The sequence below is a fragment of the Semicossyphus pulcher genome, unplaced genomic scaffold (assembly GCF_022749685.1).
Source record: "Semicossyphus pulcher isolate SPU_LCO1_2020_fin unplaced genomic scaffold, fSemPul1.0.p SCAF_8, whole genome shotgun sequence".
NCBI classification, from domain to species: domain Eukaryota; kingdom Metazoa; phylum Chordata; class Actinopteri; order Labriformes; family Labridae; genus Semicossyphus; species Semicossyphus pulcher.
Genome location: NW_027211759.1, coordinates 4,689,885 through 4,704,454, shown reverse-complemented (window position 1 = coordinate 4,704,454; position 14,570 = coordinate 4,689,885). Strand labels below are relative to the sequence as shown.

Here is a 14,570-nt window from a genome sequence, read left to right as displayed (position 1 = left end):
TTTCTTTCTTTGATTCTCTCTTTCCCACTTTCTTGTCTTCTGTCCTTCCCTCCTTTTCTTCCATCCTTCCTGTGTTTCTTGTTCTTAATCACTTTCTTTCTCAATTTTTTTCTCTTGCTCTCTTTCTTTCTCACTTTCTTCCTTTCCTCTCTTTCCTTCCTTCTTTCTTAATCACTTTCTTTCATTCCTTCTTTCCTTCCGTCCTTGCTACCTCTTTCTGTCTTTCTCACTTTCTTTCTTCCTCCCATTCTTTCTTTCTCAATTTCTTTCTCTTTCTCGTTCTTTCCTTCCTTTCTTCCTTCCTTTCTACCCTCGTTCTGTCTCTCACTTTCTTTCTTTCCTTCCTGCCTTCCTGTCTTTCTCACTTCCTGTCTTACTCGCCTCTTTCCTTCCTGACACACTTCCCTCTAACAGCCCACACGCTTCATGTTCTGCCCCTCTGCTGAAGAACACCATGCACAGTGAAGCTGAGAGTTTGTAACACACACAGCTGACCGTTTGTGTGTGTGACTGTGGATCTAGCTGCACTACATGCTGCTGTGGATGCCGGCCTTGATGTCTCTTACCTTTGACCTCCCCCAGCAGCTCGTTGGCGTTCAGGCGGTCCACACGCTCCTTCCACTCCTTGGAGAGGAGCCTTTCCATGCAGGTTGGTTCTGCAAACAGAGAGAAGACATCACCTTTACTTTTGATGCTTTTAACAGCTCAGACTCATCAAGAAATAAAGAGGTAAGAGGAAAAGGAGAAAAGAACCCACTCCTATGTATAAAAGTGAGAGCAGGAAGCATGCCCTGCTCCTCGGCCTCTCACAAAGCTCTGCAGCAGCGATGCAGCTGACCAGATGAGAATGTCTGCATTGTTCCGAGTCGGGCCGTCCTCTTTCTCACAATGTGTCTCATAGCCGCAGGATAATAGACATCAGCGACACGCGGTCTCATAAGATTCATAAGGTCTCATTTGTTCAATTTGGAGTCCTGCTGTGAACTTTACTCAGACAATGGGAACTTTTTAAATCCTCCAGCAGGCAGAGAGCAGAGGGACGAACAGGGAGAGATAGCTGCACGTATGCAACTAAAATAAAACTGATTTTTTATCTGATTGTTTGCATTTATTCTTCTTTGACTTTACTCAGCTTCAGATGGAATATTTTTTGCTCCATGACATTTATTTGACATAATTAGGATTTTACAGAACATATACAAAACAGATTTGTTTATAAGATTAGATAACAATGAGAGGATTCATTCTGCTGTACTTTTTCTTACTTGGACTTAATGTAAAGAAAAAGACTTTTAATACTCGAATGCAAGACTTAGACTACTTGTCTACTTGTACCTGCAACACTATTAACGATTTACACTCCTGTCCTTAAGATATATACATTATCAAAACCTTTTATAATCTAATTCATGTTCTAAAAATTGAAGTTTACAGTGTTTGCATTTCGTAAGTAGCTCACTATTAAGTGTTCTTTGCTCCTGGTGCCCACATCAGCCACAGCAGGATTCTGAGGACGTGCACATCCTGGATCCCGGCTGAGAGCCGGTGCATGCATGGACAGCATTAAAATAAAGTGTCTTCTTCAGGCCTTTTTTATGAAAACAACCTGACACCATGACTCCTCTGAGTCTGCAGTGTGTGTAGGAGAGCTGTAAAATGATGTTTAAGTCTGTCTTCCTCCAGTTTGACAGAGTAGTTGCTCATCCTGAGTTTGCTCCCCTCCATGGTCAAGTCAGACATTATTTCAGGTGAAGGCGGACCTGATGTTTCGACCAGTAACAACAGGTGAAATCAAGTTGAACAGGACAGGAATGTAAAAGGATAATTACTTAAAGATGTCCAGACTAAACATGGGTGACGTTTCAAATCTGTAGCTTAAAGTATGTTGCAGTAATCCCCAGGCTTCTCCGCTCAGTCTGCAGGCTGCTGTGAACGCCAGGTTTCACACTGTTTCTTCTACACGCTGTGACATCACAAAGTGCAGCCTCAGAGAGCTGGCCAATCAGAAGAAAGGGTTTTTTTTTTTAACTGTAAATTATGTTAAACTACTGTGCAGGTATCACAGAGTGAAACGTGAAGCTTGAAATTAGCCTCATACCCCACCTTTAATAAGAAGCAGAAACTTCCATTTTGGGTCGATTCTGGTGATACCTGCAGAACAAACTGTACGTCTTTTCTCTTCGCTACTCCCGTCCTGTGTGATATGTTAAGACAGATCTCTTCTTCTTCATCATCTTCTTAACCTGCTAACGTACTCCTCACTGTGAAACTCTGCTGGGGACATGGCAAAGCTTTTTTGTCCTGTAAGCTGTAAATCGCTTCGTCAGTCTTCTCCCTGATCGTTGCTTTTAATGGTTGAATAGAAGCATCAGTATTAAACTGAATCTGTATCACGGCCAGGTAAAAGCCCCTCACAGCACGTTGAAACATGAAATAATACTTCAGGTAAACAGTATTTGTATTATTGTGTCTGCATGAGAAACTGCTCCTTCCCCTGCCTGACTTTGTGTGTATGTATTCTTGTTTTGGAGGCCGCGGACGTGCCACAGATGGAGCCACGGTCACGCAGGGCCCCGTGCAGAAGCCTCAGTCACCAAGGACATCACAGAAAACACACACACACACAGAAAAAGGAGACATTCTTGGGTGCTGTGGAAAACATGCCCCTGAGGGCTCGCCTGATTTAGAATGCTTCAGTCAGACAATAGCTCATTTGTGGGGCCTTTATCCTGACAAAAGGCGCTATAGACATTCATAAGAGCACATGGCCTATTGTGAATGGCTTAATGTTTAGTTTGTGCATACGGGGCCATTGTGTGGTCAAGACATGCCGAACACAACTTCCTCATTGAGTCCATTAAAGCCGAGCGTGTTTACAGGCGGATTATGATTGTTGTAAATAAGCTAATGCAGTCTCCAGATCACATGTGATCCATGTAAACAAAGGGGGGGACAATGGCAGCGAGGAGGGAGCTACAAGATGAAGAAACTACTTAAAACTACAGGAACACATGATGCTCATTTTCTATATTTGGTAAAAAACTGCGGGAATTCCCAGACAGATTGCAGAAAAATACGTTAATTAAACGACTTCCCCGCCCTGAGGACAAAGGAATCCACACGATTCTGCACAGATTTATAGCACGAGCGGCTCCACTGGATATGTATTTGTGTATATTTGGTTCAGTGGATGATATTTACAGCCGGTAAAAGGGGGGAAAGCTGCAGGACGGGGTCAGGATGAGAGCCTTTCTTTTTCTCATCACAAGACCTAAAGACGGCGAAGTGCGCTCGCTCAGCGGGCCGCGAATAAAACAGAATCAGGAAGCGAGATTTATGGGAGCACTTAAGGAGGAAAATACAACCTGTAACTCCGAGATGCATCTGCATAAGTCAACCGTGTGTGTACTCGGCGCGCAATTTATACCCCCCATACCGGTAAACAGATGAGACGCAGAGACAGTGGGGGAGGTGGGAGAAGAAGAAGGAGAAGGATGGGGATGAGAGGGAGATGTTTTACCCTAGATGGCTCTCTATCTGTCCCCGCGACCGAGTCGGGGATCAAGTGCTGTTTAGATTGGAGGGTGGATAAAAATTCCTCGCTTGTCCGAGCACCGGCTCCTTTATCAAGTGGAGGAGAAGTGCGGAAGACGGGCGGTTTGAATAAGAGGAGAGGGAGAAGGGTAAATTAAAAGAAGAGAAGGAGAGACATTTGAAAGGAGGGAAGTGGGACAGATGTCGACAACGGGGAAGGAGAGATGAGGAGCAAGAGGAGGAAGGTTCAGGTTCATATTCTGTTAGCACAGAGGAATATAAGTGTGAATGGAAGGATGAGAGAGAGATATGGGAAATGTGGAGAAGAAGGAATAATAAAAAAATGAAGGGAAAGAGGAGATGAAAAAGGAAAATGAGAAAGCACGAGTGACATGTGGATCCACACTGATGATGAAAGTGTATCCTCATCTTCTTCACTCTGCTCCAAAATCATAAAAAAAGAGGACAAGCTAAAATTATTTGATGTTTCTAATTGATTCTTCTTCGACAGAAAGAGGCAGAGAGGATGAGTGTGCAATAAAATGAAGCAAAGGAGACACAGAAGGATGTGAGGAGGAGATAGGCGGTGGATAAAGAAAAGCGGGTTGTAATAAATCAGTGGCGTGGCAGTCGGAGCTGGTGTTTAGGGTAAACACACTTTTATCACCTTCTTCACGTCGACCTGCCAACACACAGTGTTTTGGGTGTTTTAACACGAGCCACAGGCAACTGATTCTGTGTGTTACTGTACGTGTGTGTGTCTGTGTGTGTGTGTGTGTGTGTGTGTGTGTGTGAGTGTGTGCGTGTGTGTGTCAGACAAGCATCAACCCTCCCAACCGTCCTCCGCCAACAACAACACAGAGTGCAACAGGCTTCCTCAGTCTGAGTCTCTCTTTTCCCTCCGTCTGCCTTTGACTCTCCGTGTTTGCAGACGTTAACTTCTTAATAAAATATATTTATTAGAGCACAGAGGGACTTTAATATTCATTTTAAAGTTTTCTTTAAATAGTATCCTTAATGTCTCTTAAAATATAAACACTGGACAATGATGCTACTATAAGGAACAAAATGTAAAACTGTGTTATTGCCACCTTTGGATTTTATTTCTACATGAACCATGAGCATGAGTTGTTTTTATGCCGGGTCATATGTACCTTTATCTTTTCCATAAATAATGCACAAGTGTTGTAGTTCAGAGTCCTTCCTTTTAAATTTCTTCTTCTGTGGTAATTCATATAAATTCCTTTAGCCCCATTTCCTCCCTGTAGGAAAGGTGAGTGCTATTTATTTAAGCTAATATATCTTTCTAATCCACCCCTGTATCTATCGTATTCTTTTGTATATTTTTATCACCCAGAATTACCCAGAATTCAGTCTGTCCTATTCTGTCAGCATTTAATAGTGATTGATAGCTATTTTCCTTGCTTAAAGTAATAGCAAAGTAAGCTAACTTACGTTTCGTTTGTTTATTAAATGTTCGTAGTGAAAGAGTGAGTGTGTTGGTAGTGTAAGGTGCTTAGGGTGATCAGAAGACGTTAGGTGAAGTCTGTTACTAAAATCACTTTTTTTGTTGCCTGTTTTATGAGGTTTCCTTGCAAGCGTTCGCCTAGCTTAAAAAAGCGGTTAGCTCTTCACCAAACTGACTTTAAGCTAGCTTACTGGATGTTAATGTTCAATGGGAGATGGAATTAAAGAAGAGTTTGACACTTTGGTAAAGAGTTAGGGCTCGAGCAGACAGAATGCGTTTTACAGCCTGCAAAACGCGAGGCGCACCGCACTGCATTTTTTGTTGAAGCCTACGGTTAAAAAAAAGAGCAGCTTGCTGCACCTTTTTTTTCTACTGTTGTTAGGGCAACCACCGAATCATTAGCTGTCATTAACCTAACCGTTATATTGTAAACTGACAGAAGGTCCGCCTCTCCTTTCATCCGATTGGACAATGAGAAAAATCACCAATGGCGTCGTTTTTTCCGCCAGCTGCTAAAACGCGTTCTGTCTGACAGGGCCGTTAGACTTTAATAACAGTCATGTCTGTATGCTCAACATGAAGCCAGAACCAGCAACTTAGCATGACAGCTAGCATAGGGAAACTGCCTACTGGCGCGTCTTAAGCTTATTAATTAACACATAACAGTTTGGTTGTTTAATCAATTTATTAACCAATGTGTGAACTACAAGCTGTAGTTCTACTGGAAGTTACTTTCTTGTCGCTTCCTGGTTTTGCTAGTGACCTGACAGTGACCTCAGTGCTACTTAAAGTCATAGCTCCCGGGAGTGTCAAACTTTCCTTTGACGTTCACCTTTTGATTTGATGTAAGCAGTCCTGTCTTTGTTTAATTAGCAAAAAATCTGATATTTTCTTGTACGGCTGCCTGTATTTTTTTTACTGATTATTCAACAGGAAAAGTTCAACATCCGTCCAAGCGCTGGAAATGCTCCAACTGTCATGTGACTTCTACATCTCTGGATATAATTTAAAGAAAGGTTTAAAAATGTCAAGAAATCATCACACATGTTGCGATCTTTATGTCCAGATAAGTAAAAGTCTTCATTGTGGCTGTGTGGTCAGATATATTTTTCAGTGTTTGACTAGTGAAAGTGCAAAATTGGAGCATAATTTAAACACACAATAGAACAATAACACGTCTGGAGAGAAACTTTCCATTTGTGTTCTGACACGCCGCGGGTTCTCCACTCAGGAAGCCCGTTTATTTGCTTTAAAGGAGCCTACTTAATTCACATTTTATATTTGATGACATTTCAAAAGTAGCCCTATAATTCACTTGACAGTTGGATGGAAACACAGCGTCTCTCTCACTTACTTCAACTCACACACACACACACACACACACACACACACACACACAATGTCGAGTGCCAAAGCTCAGGAACTCCTGAGTCTGCAGACCAACGCCAAGGTAAAGAGAGAGAAACATTAATCTGAAAAATTAGTTAATGTTAGAAATAACAAAGGCCAATGTTCTAGTGGGTGCCTGGTGTTTGTGTAACACATCGAGGGCTGAAAAGACCATTTCGTGCCTCAACTTTGCTACCGAACGTGTGTAAATGGAAGCTGACAGCTACACTTTGCACTTCCAAATTTATGTCAGTGGTGCGACTTCAGCTGCAGACCCCACAGCATCAGAGAGCGAGAGGGAGGGAGAGAGAGAGGGGAGAAAGAAAAGAAAATAGTACAGGAACCTGCAGAAACAAAAGACGGAGGACAGAGAGGAAGACTAAGTGAGGAAGGAAAAAAGAAAGAAGTGAGAGGCAGACCAACAAAAACAGACAGATAGGAAGAGAGAGAGCGAATGATAGAGCGAGAGAGAGAAATAGAGTGAGAGAGGCACAGAGGGAGCAGCTGTCCTAACAGCTGGCCAGCAGGATTGATGTCTCAGTGAAATAAAACTCAACATATGTCCAAACATGAGGAGACAGGCCAGCCAGGAGGAGGGAAACACACACACACACACACACACACACACACACACACACACTGATGTGAGAACACTCTGAAGCACTTAAACATACATGCACACCACACACACTGATTAAAGAACGCCGATACACTGCTGAGACGTTTAATTGCACAGAGAGTTTACAGCACACACACACACACACACACACACACACACACACACACTTTGAATGGCCTATCACTGCTCGCTCAGTGTTGTAAAACCATTAAACTGCAGAGTGGTTAGCCTGGCTGCGTGTTAGCACGGTGTCCGTTTCACACACACTATTTTCATCTGTCAGATGACACCCCGACTCTCTTGTCGCAGAACATGGCCTGAGAAAGCAGCCGACCCTGCTGGCACAGAGGGGGGGGGGGGGGGGGGGGGGGTTAGCCCTGTGTAACCCTCTTTTCATACATCAGCCCTTTCACACACACACACACACACACACACACACACCATCACACCATCACACACACACCATCACACACACACATTCTTTTGCTTTGCTGCCCAGTGACATTCCCAACCTACTCGTACCACCTGTAGGAGCCGCATGTTAGCTTAGCATTTAGCCTGCAGCATGTTAAACTGATGCTCTAATAAGTCCAATTGGCTTATGTAGATTTGACCAAAGGAATTAACTTTACAATTTATTTATTTATTTAATGTTTATCTGTATTAGACAAGTAAAGCGCTGCCACACGCTGCAGCTTTTATAGCCTCGGCTAATTTGCCCGTCTCTAGATGGGCCTTTAAAATACATAACAAGAGACAGTACCAAACAGACTCAACAATGACACAGATATAACAATACAGGATACAAAATATCCGACAATAAAACCAACCTATTCAAAAGATATGTTTAATTTTTAACACATTAGATGCAACAACAGATTCCTGTCGAATGAGAATGTGGCACAAAATAAGGAGATAAAGCTAAAAGCAACTTAAACGGACGATTAATAAAACTAAAGTAACAAAGAAGTGACGGCGTGAAGGGAAACTGAAAGTAGCTTTTTATTAGCAAATAATCTGCAGATTTTTTTTGTTTGTTTGTTGGAGTACTGGATCAATCAGTCGATTAATGAAACGTCACAATTTTGCAAAGTCAAAAACACATTTTTAAATTAATTGTAAATCCTTGGAGAAATTGGAAGCAGCACATTTTTGTTCTAAAAAATATTTCAGCTATTAAATGGTTAATAATATTCTTCCTGTGTTCTGGTTTTCTTTGTTTAAACTTTATAAACTGTAGACGTCCTTCATGTCATAGTAAGATTTTACTGCTGTCAATACTACTGTCCATTTACCTGACACAACTATTATCTATTAGGCTCTGTCTCTTTTGCATTAACCCACACTTTATATTTTCACTTAATACAAAAACACTTATATGTGTGTTTGTATTTTTTAATTTTGTACTTTATTTTTGGAGCGATCTGGCTCTATAATTTCCTTTGGGATTAATACAAATCAATCTTATGTTGAAGTGAAGAACGTCAGTACTTTTGGTTTTCTGCAAACAAGAGGAAAGCATGTGAGAACGAGGCGTGACCATGTTTCTATCCTGTCCTGACCACACCTGTGAGTCACACGCCGACTGCAGCACATCTCAGAGACTAAACTGCCAACGTGCTTCAATCCAGGTTCATCTGTAAAACCTTCAGAATAAATAAATGAATAAAACAACTTACTACAACAAAAGCAATAAAATATTCCATCACATTAACAGCTTGATGTATAAATCATAAAAGGGTAAAGGGCAAGTTATAAGCAGTTGTATTTTTTTCAGTCAATTAATAAAATAAAGTTTCTGCTTCTTCAACAGATCAAAGAAAGTTACTGACACAGAGAACGAAAAATGTCCACATTTTTAATTCAGAAGCAGCTTGAAGATCGCCTAATAGCAGCTTTCTCTTGCTCTGACCTTTGACCTTTACAAACAAAAATGAATGACTGTATTTCTCCTCACATGTTTGGGGATACCGTGCTAAAAATACTCCCTCCCTCCCCGCAGTGTGAAGTACTTTCTGTGATATAAGAAGGCGCCGGGTCGAAACCCTGCCGCCCTGAGTTAGACAAAGGATAGTGTTTCTCCTGAAGGTGTGAGCTTAATGCTCCAAAAGCCCGACTGCCGATCCCTGCTGTGCAGCCTGAGAGGTCAGGTCTGCCCCGCATCACAGCAGACAGACAGTGTGAATGTCAGGAGGCCGTGTTCGTCTTTAACACGACGCTCGCTGCGCTGATGGAGCTGCACAGTTACAGGTGAGGGGGCTCTAACTCGCTCAAGACAATCCTTGGACAGTTGATGCGTGCTATTATCGCTGAGTTTTTCTTATCGCTCGGTTTAAGAAGCAGTAAAAGCCCCAACATTTCTCAGATATTTTCCAACACCTCCGCATCGCCTCTTTGTGCGAGCGGCGGAGAACAATCGAGCGTGAGTGCGTGACGAGCTTTAAAAAGTCTACAAGCCTGGGCGTACGGTGCAGCGCGGCAGCAAGGTCACTTTGAATTTAATTAATTTAAAATGTAAAGTAAAACATCCATTCAATGGTTAATGACAGGCTTTTCATATTTATGTCTTTTTTGTCTCCGCGTGCATTTTTCAGGGTTTCATTTTTTCCTTTTTTTTTGTGGGAATAAACGTAAATGGTCGCTTCATGAAAAGAAATTACCTTCATCTCTGAAACCAAAGTTTTGAGTGATTTTTAATAGAATGAGAATCCATTTTATGAAATGTTTGATTTAAGACTGGATGGACCAAAAACATTAAAGAATGTTTTAATTTTAGTGATACGAAAAAAAAAGAAAGAAGCAAAATCAATTAAGAAAGACGCGCTCAAATGGCTCTGCATCGGCCAAGACACGTCGCTCTGCAGGAAGATAAGTGAGAAAAAATAAAGCAAACTGAAAACAACCAAAGCCAAGCTGCAAAATTACGTCTTTGTCAAACGCACGCTTCCAAAACACCGGTTCAAGACCCGAGCTTCTGGTTCCACTTTAGGCATGATATATGAAACCATACCCTGCTTAACACACACACACACACACACACGTACACGCAGCGCGATGTGTGGTTCAGACACAATAGGAGCGTTGTTTAGGCTCGGGCCCTCGGGGGAGAAGATGAGGGTGGACCCTGCGCTTTAGGTCACAGAGGGGAGATGTGGGGGCAAATATGAGCAGAGGGAGGGGGCTGTTGGCTACGTGAGCAACCGCTCCACATTTGACCGAAAAGGAGAGGAGCAGAGCGGATCCAACATGGCCGCCTGAACCCCCTGATCCCGATCCTGTCGTCACCTCCTTCAGGCTGAAATTGTGTGTGTTTCTGAGTGCCTCATTAATATAATAATATCATATTTTATCTTTTTACAAATGCACTGAAATTAGCTCTTTTATTACGGTTATCTTTTCATATATTTTCAGAAATATTTGGACACTTTTTCACCTTATTTTTCATGCTTTCACTCCTGCAAATGTTGCCGTGTTTCCTGCAGTCACCGTGGTTTATAGAAGAGAGCGTCCAGGGAAAAAAGCAAGAGAGGTTCAGATGATGTTCCAGTGATTTCTCTATCAAAAATAATCTATAAAAAAACATAATATGTGCTGCTATTTTCAATATTTTAGATAAATAAAGATACAGCTGTCAAAAACAAAAAATAATGACCTATAACTTACGAAGGAAAGAGCATTACAAAAGGCTCTTTAAAAATGATCAAACCAACTCTGGAGAAGTGGAAGGTCAATCAGAGAGTGTGTGTGTGTGTGTGCGTGTGTCATCACAGCAGATTAAAGATCACATCTTTGCCGAGCCGTGTCAAACGCGCTCCGCTGCCTTCAAACACGATCCTCCTCGTCTCTGGCACCGGCAGCATCTTTTTTTGTTCATTACAGTCGTATCATGTTGGTTTCTTCGCCAGATGCCGAATACATTTTCAGGCGAACAATTTGGCATTTAACTGCAATCCTAGTAAAAGGAGGAGAGCTCGATAAAATCACTATTTAATCTGATTCTTTTGGACGACATTCAAGTCTGTTCCGGCAAACCACACTGCGTGCGCCCGCACCATATGCCTGCTGGCCTGCAGCCAAAGTGAGCGGGAGAGGGCTACAGGGTGTTTCACTGTATCTGTAGTCAAGAGCCACAGGCTGTGGCTGATCATTAGTAAAGAGATCCCTATCGATTACACAGGAAGAGATTGAAACCAACCACAAAAGGTCCGGAGGGAGTCGGCCTGTTGGCAGCGCTGCGCTGACCACCAAACAGTCGGATATAAAAAGCTGATTAAAAGATCAACATTAAGAATGAAGTTTGTTTGGAACAAACCGAGCTTTCCTCCACACACAGCGCTGCCCTGTTGCCCCAAATACAGCAGGTTAGAACAGTGTTTTATACACCAGCGTCCCACATACTAATCTACACACACACACACACACACACACACACACACAAACAAAGCCTCTACCTGCACACAATCACAGCTCAAGCTGCCAATCCCATAGAGGAAGGCAAACATAGAGCCAGAGCCAAGAGCTTGTTAATTAGCCAATGAGCTTAACTCTCGGGCCCGACCCAACTCGCCTGTTAAGCTGTCATCACAACTACTTCCACCTGGGTGTATGAATACATAAGCCCTCACACACACACACACACACACACACACACACACACACACACACACACACACACACACAGACTCACTAACAGGTCAGGCACACAGGGCGCACGCTAGTTGGAAGTTCGCTCGTGCACATATAGCTTCAACTGCAGCTTAACCCTGCAGATGATTTAACCTTCAAACTGTGTCACAGACAGGCCCAGGCTATGAGCTAACATGCTAACTGGATCATTAGCCCCATTGTAACTAAACAAATCTCCCAGGTAATGTTTTATTTCAGGTGGAGCGTCACTGAATATCTGCCGAACACGGTGATTTGGTATGCGACAGGAGGATGCGCACCATTACGCATCACTCCCAAACCGCCACCTCGGCAGACCCCCTCCAGACGAGCACATGCGTTGCACAGTTTGAGTGGCGGGGGCAGCGGAGACGTTGAAACAGCCTGTCAGCAGTGCGAGAGAACAAAGTGAAGCCTGGCAGAATGTCTCTATTGTCACAGAGGAGCCGGGTTTAGAGGAGCAGGCTTGGCCTCGCTCTGACCTCCCCCCTCCAGCTGGAGAAGACATTATATGGGTGATTAGGTGCCCAGATCTGGCCTGGCCTCAGCTCAACTCAAGACACAGAGCAGACTCCTCCGACACCGGACAGCACGGGCTTAGACACGCAGCACCAGGACGAGGCTCGTAAAACGGTTGCATGCTGCCAGAGGATGCAGTCGGTTAAATGCAAACATGTTTCTGCTCACTGTATATTGGTTTTACCTGCTGTGTAGTGTGTCGTGTGTAGTGTGTGGATTATTTGTTAAATATACTTAAGACGCAGAGGAATCGACTCTAATAGGTAAGTTAAAAGTGAGCTACAAGATTTTAAAGCCCCAAAAAGAGTTGGAAAGTTAAGAACTTATTCAACCTGCTTCATCAGAGCCGTGTTGGCGCAGCGTGATCAGATTGGATTTGGGATTTCCTGGCAGTAACCAGCGCTTCAACATTTTCAAATATAAAGAGGTTGTTTTTTTTTTATCTCGTACCCCATTTCTCATTATTCCACTGTGATTGAGAAAACATGTTTACTTGGCCTTTAACCGAGCATCGCTCTCTAATCCGACATGTTTCCAGCTGAAACGGGACACCGGGCAGACAGAGGGGGAAAACGTCTTCAGTGTTTTGCACCTAATTTTGAGTTCAAGTTTCCGCAGAAATGAATCAATTGAAGACAGTCATGATGACTTCTGAAAGAGAGCTGGGTTCGTCGGATCCCAGAAATGCAGCGTCACATCGTGCGGCCACTAAAGCCAGATTGGAAGTGGTGATGTTTCCCATTTCCATGTGATGGGAGAGGCACGAATGTGAAACAGAATCATCTGTCGGAGGTTTGAGGGATACGCAGCGGCTGCTTTTAGGAAGCAACTGAAGCTGGTTTTCATTTTACACGTGTGTTTTTCTTCTGCTGCTTACGTGCTCTTTGCTTACTGTCCTTACATTAAAGTAATGTTCTCAAAGATTTTAAGTCTCTATCTATCACTGAATGAGGTAACACAATGGTGATTGAGCCGACGGCCCACTGATGAAAGCTGTGCATTTGCAGTATTACAGACTGGGTGTCTGTGGTGACTTTCGTGCGCCCAGTTAGTGACGCGTTTTCCATCACCCAGCAGTGGTTGGTCTGCCAGAGAGGGTAGGCGGAGCTAAGCGGCTGCTTTTTCGGTCTCTACAAGTGTTGCGAGTAAACAGTAATCTACTATGGCTGAACAAACAAAGAAAAGATGGATGACTACAGAAACAACTTCAACAAGAAGTGAAAATCCAAAGAAAAAGAATCAAACTCGACGCTCAGATGAAGCAAACAGTCTGAACAGGAAAGCGACCGTCAGCCAGGAAAATCAAGAGTTACAACCGGAGCCAACCGTGGACGTCACACATGCAGCTCTGTCTGGATATCTGGGAAGTGTGCTCCCGCAATTACCGTTGATCGCCACAGGTGCCGCCAAAGAGAACGAAGATTACATCTTTAACAAGCATTAGTAAATACAAATCAACAACAATTAAAGGAGCAGATTTACAATTACAGTCAGTCTCAATGCCGATGATTTAATCTATTTTCTTATATTATCATGTGCATAAAGCTGTCAGACACATGCCCCTCAAATATAACGGGAGACTGTCAAATAGTGTGAGTGTCTGTCGTCTGTGTGAAGGTTCAGTGTTCATGAAAAAACATGAGAGAGACGTCACATCACATCTGAGCCGTCCTGTCTGACGTGAATCCTCGTATCTATTCAGTCAGAGAGTGATATATTTATTTATTTATTTGGCTGTTTTATGCCTTTATTAGGACGACAGTGGATGGTGTTGGAAACAGGGGAAGAGAGAGCGGGGCCCGGCGCCCATTTATGTCATCTGTATTTGTGTGTAGCATGAAAGCTGATGTCACACACCACAGCGTTTATAACAATTAGAAATTGCTGTTAAAATAGATAAAAATTCAACAACAAATACCCAAGAGAGAGAACAAAACTGATTCATTATAAATACATGCATTGATAATAACACAGGACTCTGCAATGAGACAGACAGAACAATATGAGGGAGATAAAAGAACCGATGATGCAGCTCATTGTCCTGTTAGATGTTCCTCTTACGCATCTTGTGATTTAAAGATTACACAATAAGAGATGCATGAAACTATCTGCAGCATGAAACAGGAGACACTCTCTTTATCTCTGTGGATGTGTGTACATCTGCTTTTGCAGCCCTGCTCGTGCTTCTCGTATTTAAAGGGGTATCGTTCCTAAAATAGCAGATGTGCTTCTTCTATCCCCCGCAGCAGCCAGGAGATTCATCCTGAGTGATCTAGTTTTAGCTAAATTAAATGAAAGCGTCACACAGGTGTCCGTTTTATAACCCCTCTGCAGCCGTACAGTGCGGCGGTAATTGAGCTCGCTCATTTGCAAGTG

General features: G+C 42.9%; 1 protein-coding gene across 1 annotated transcript in view; it reads right to left on the bottom strand.

Annotated features, from left to right (window-relative positions):
- LOC138612511 (transcription factor SOX-6-like) overlaps positions 1-14,570 on the bottom strand; it is a 133,011-nt gene that overhangs the window by 64,736 nt on the left and 53,705 nt on the right. The window contains exon 5 of the mRNA XM_069685818.1: positions 567-656. Within this exon, the coding sequence (XP_069541919.1) occupies positions 567-656 (90 nt within the window). The remainder of the gene's footprint in view (positions 1-566; positions 657-14,570) is intronic.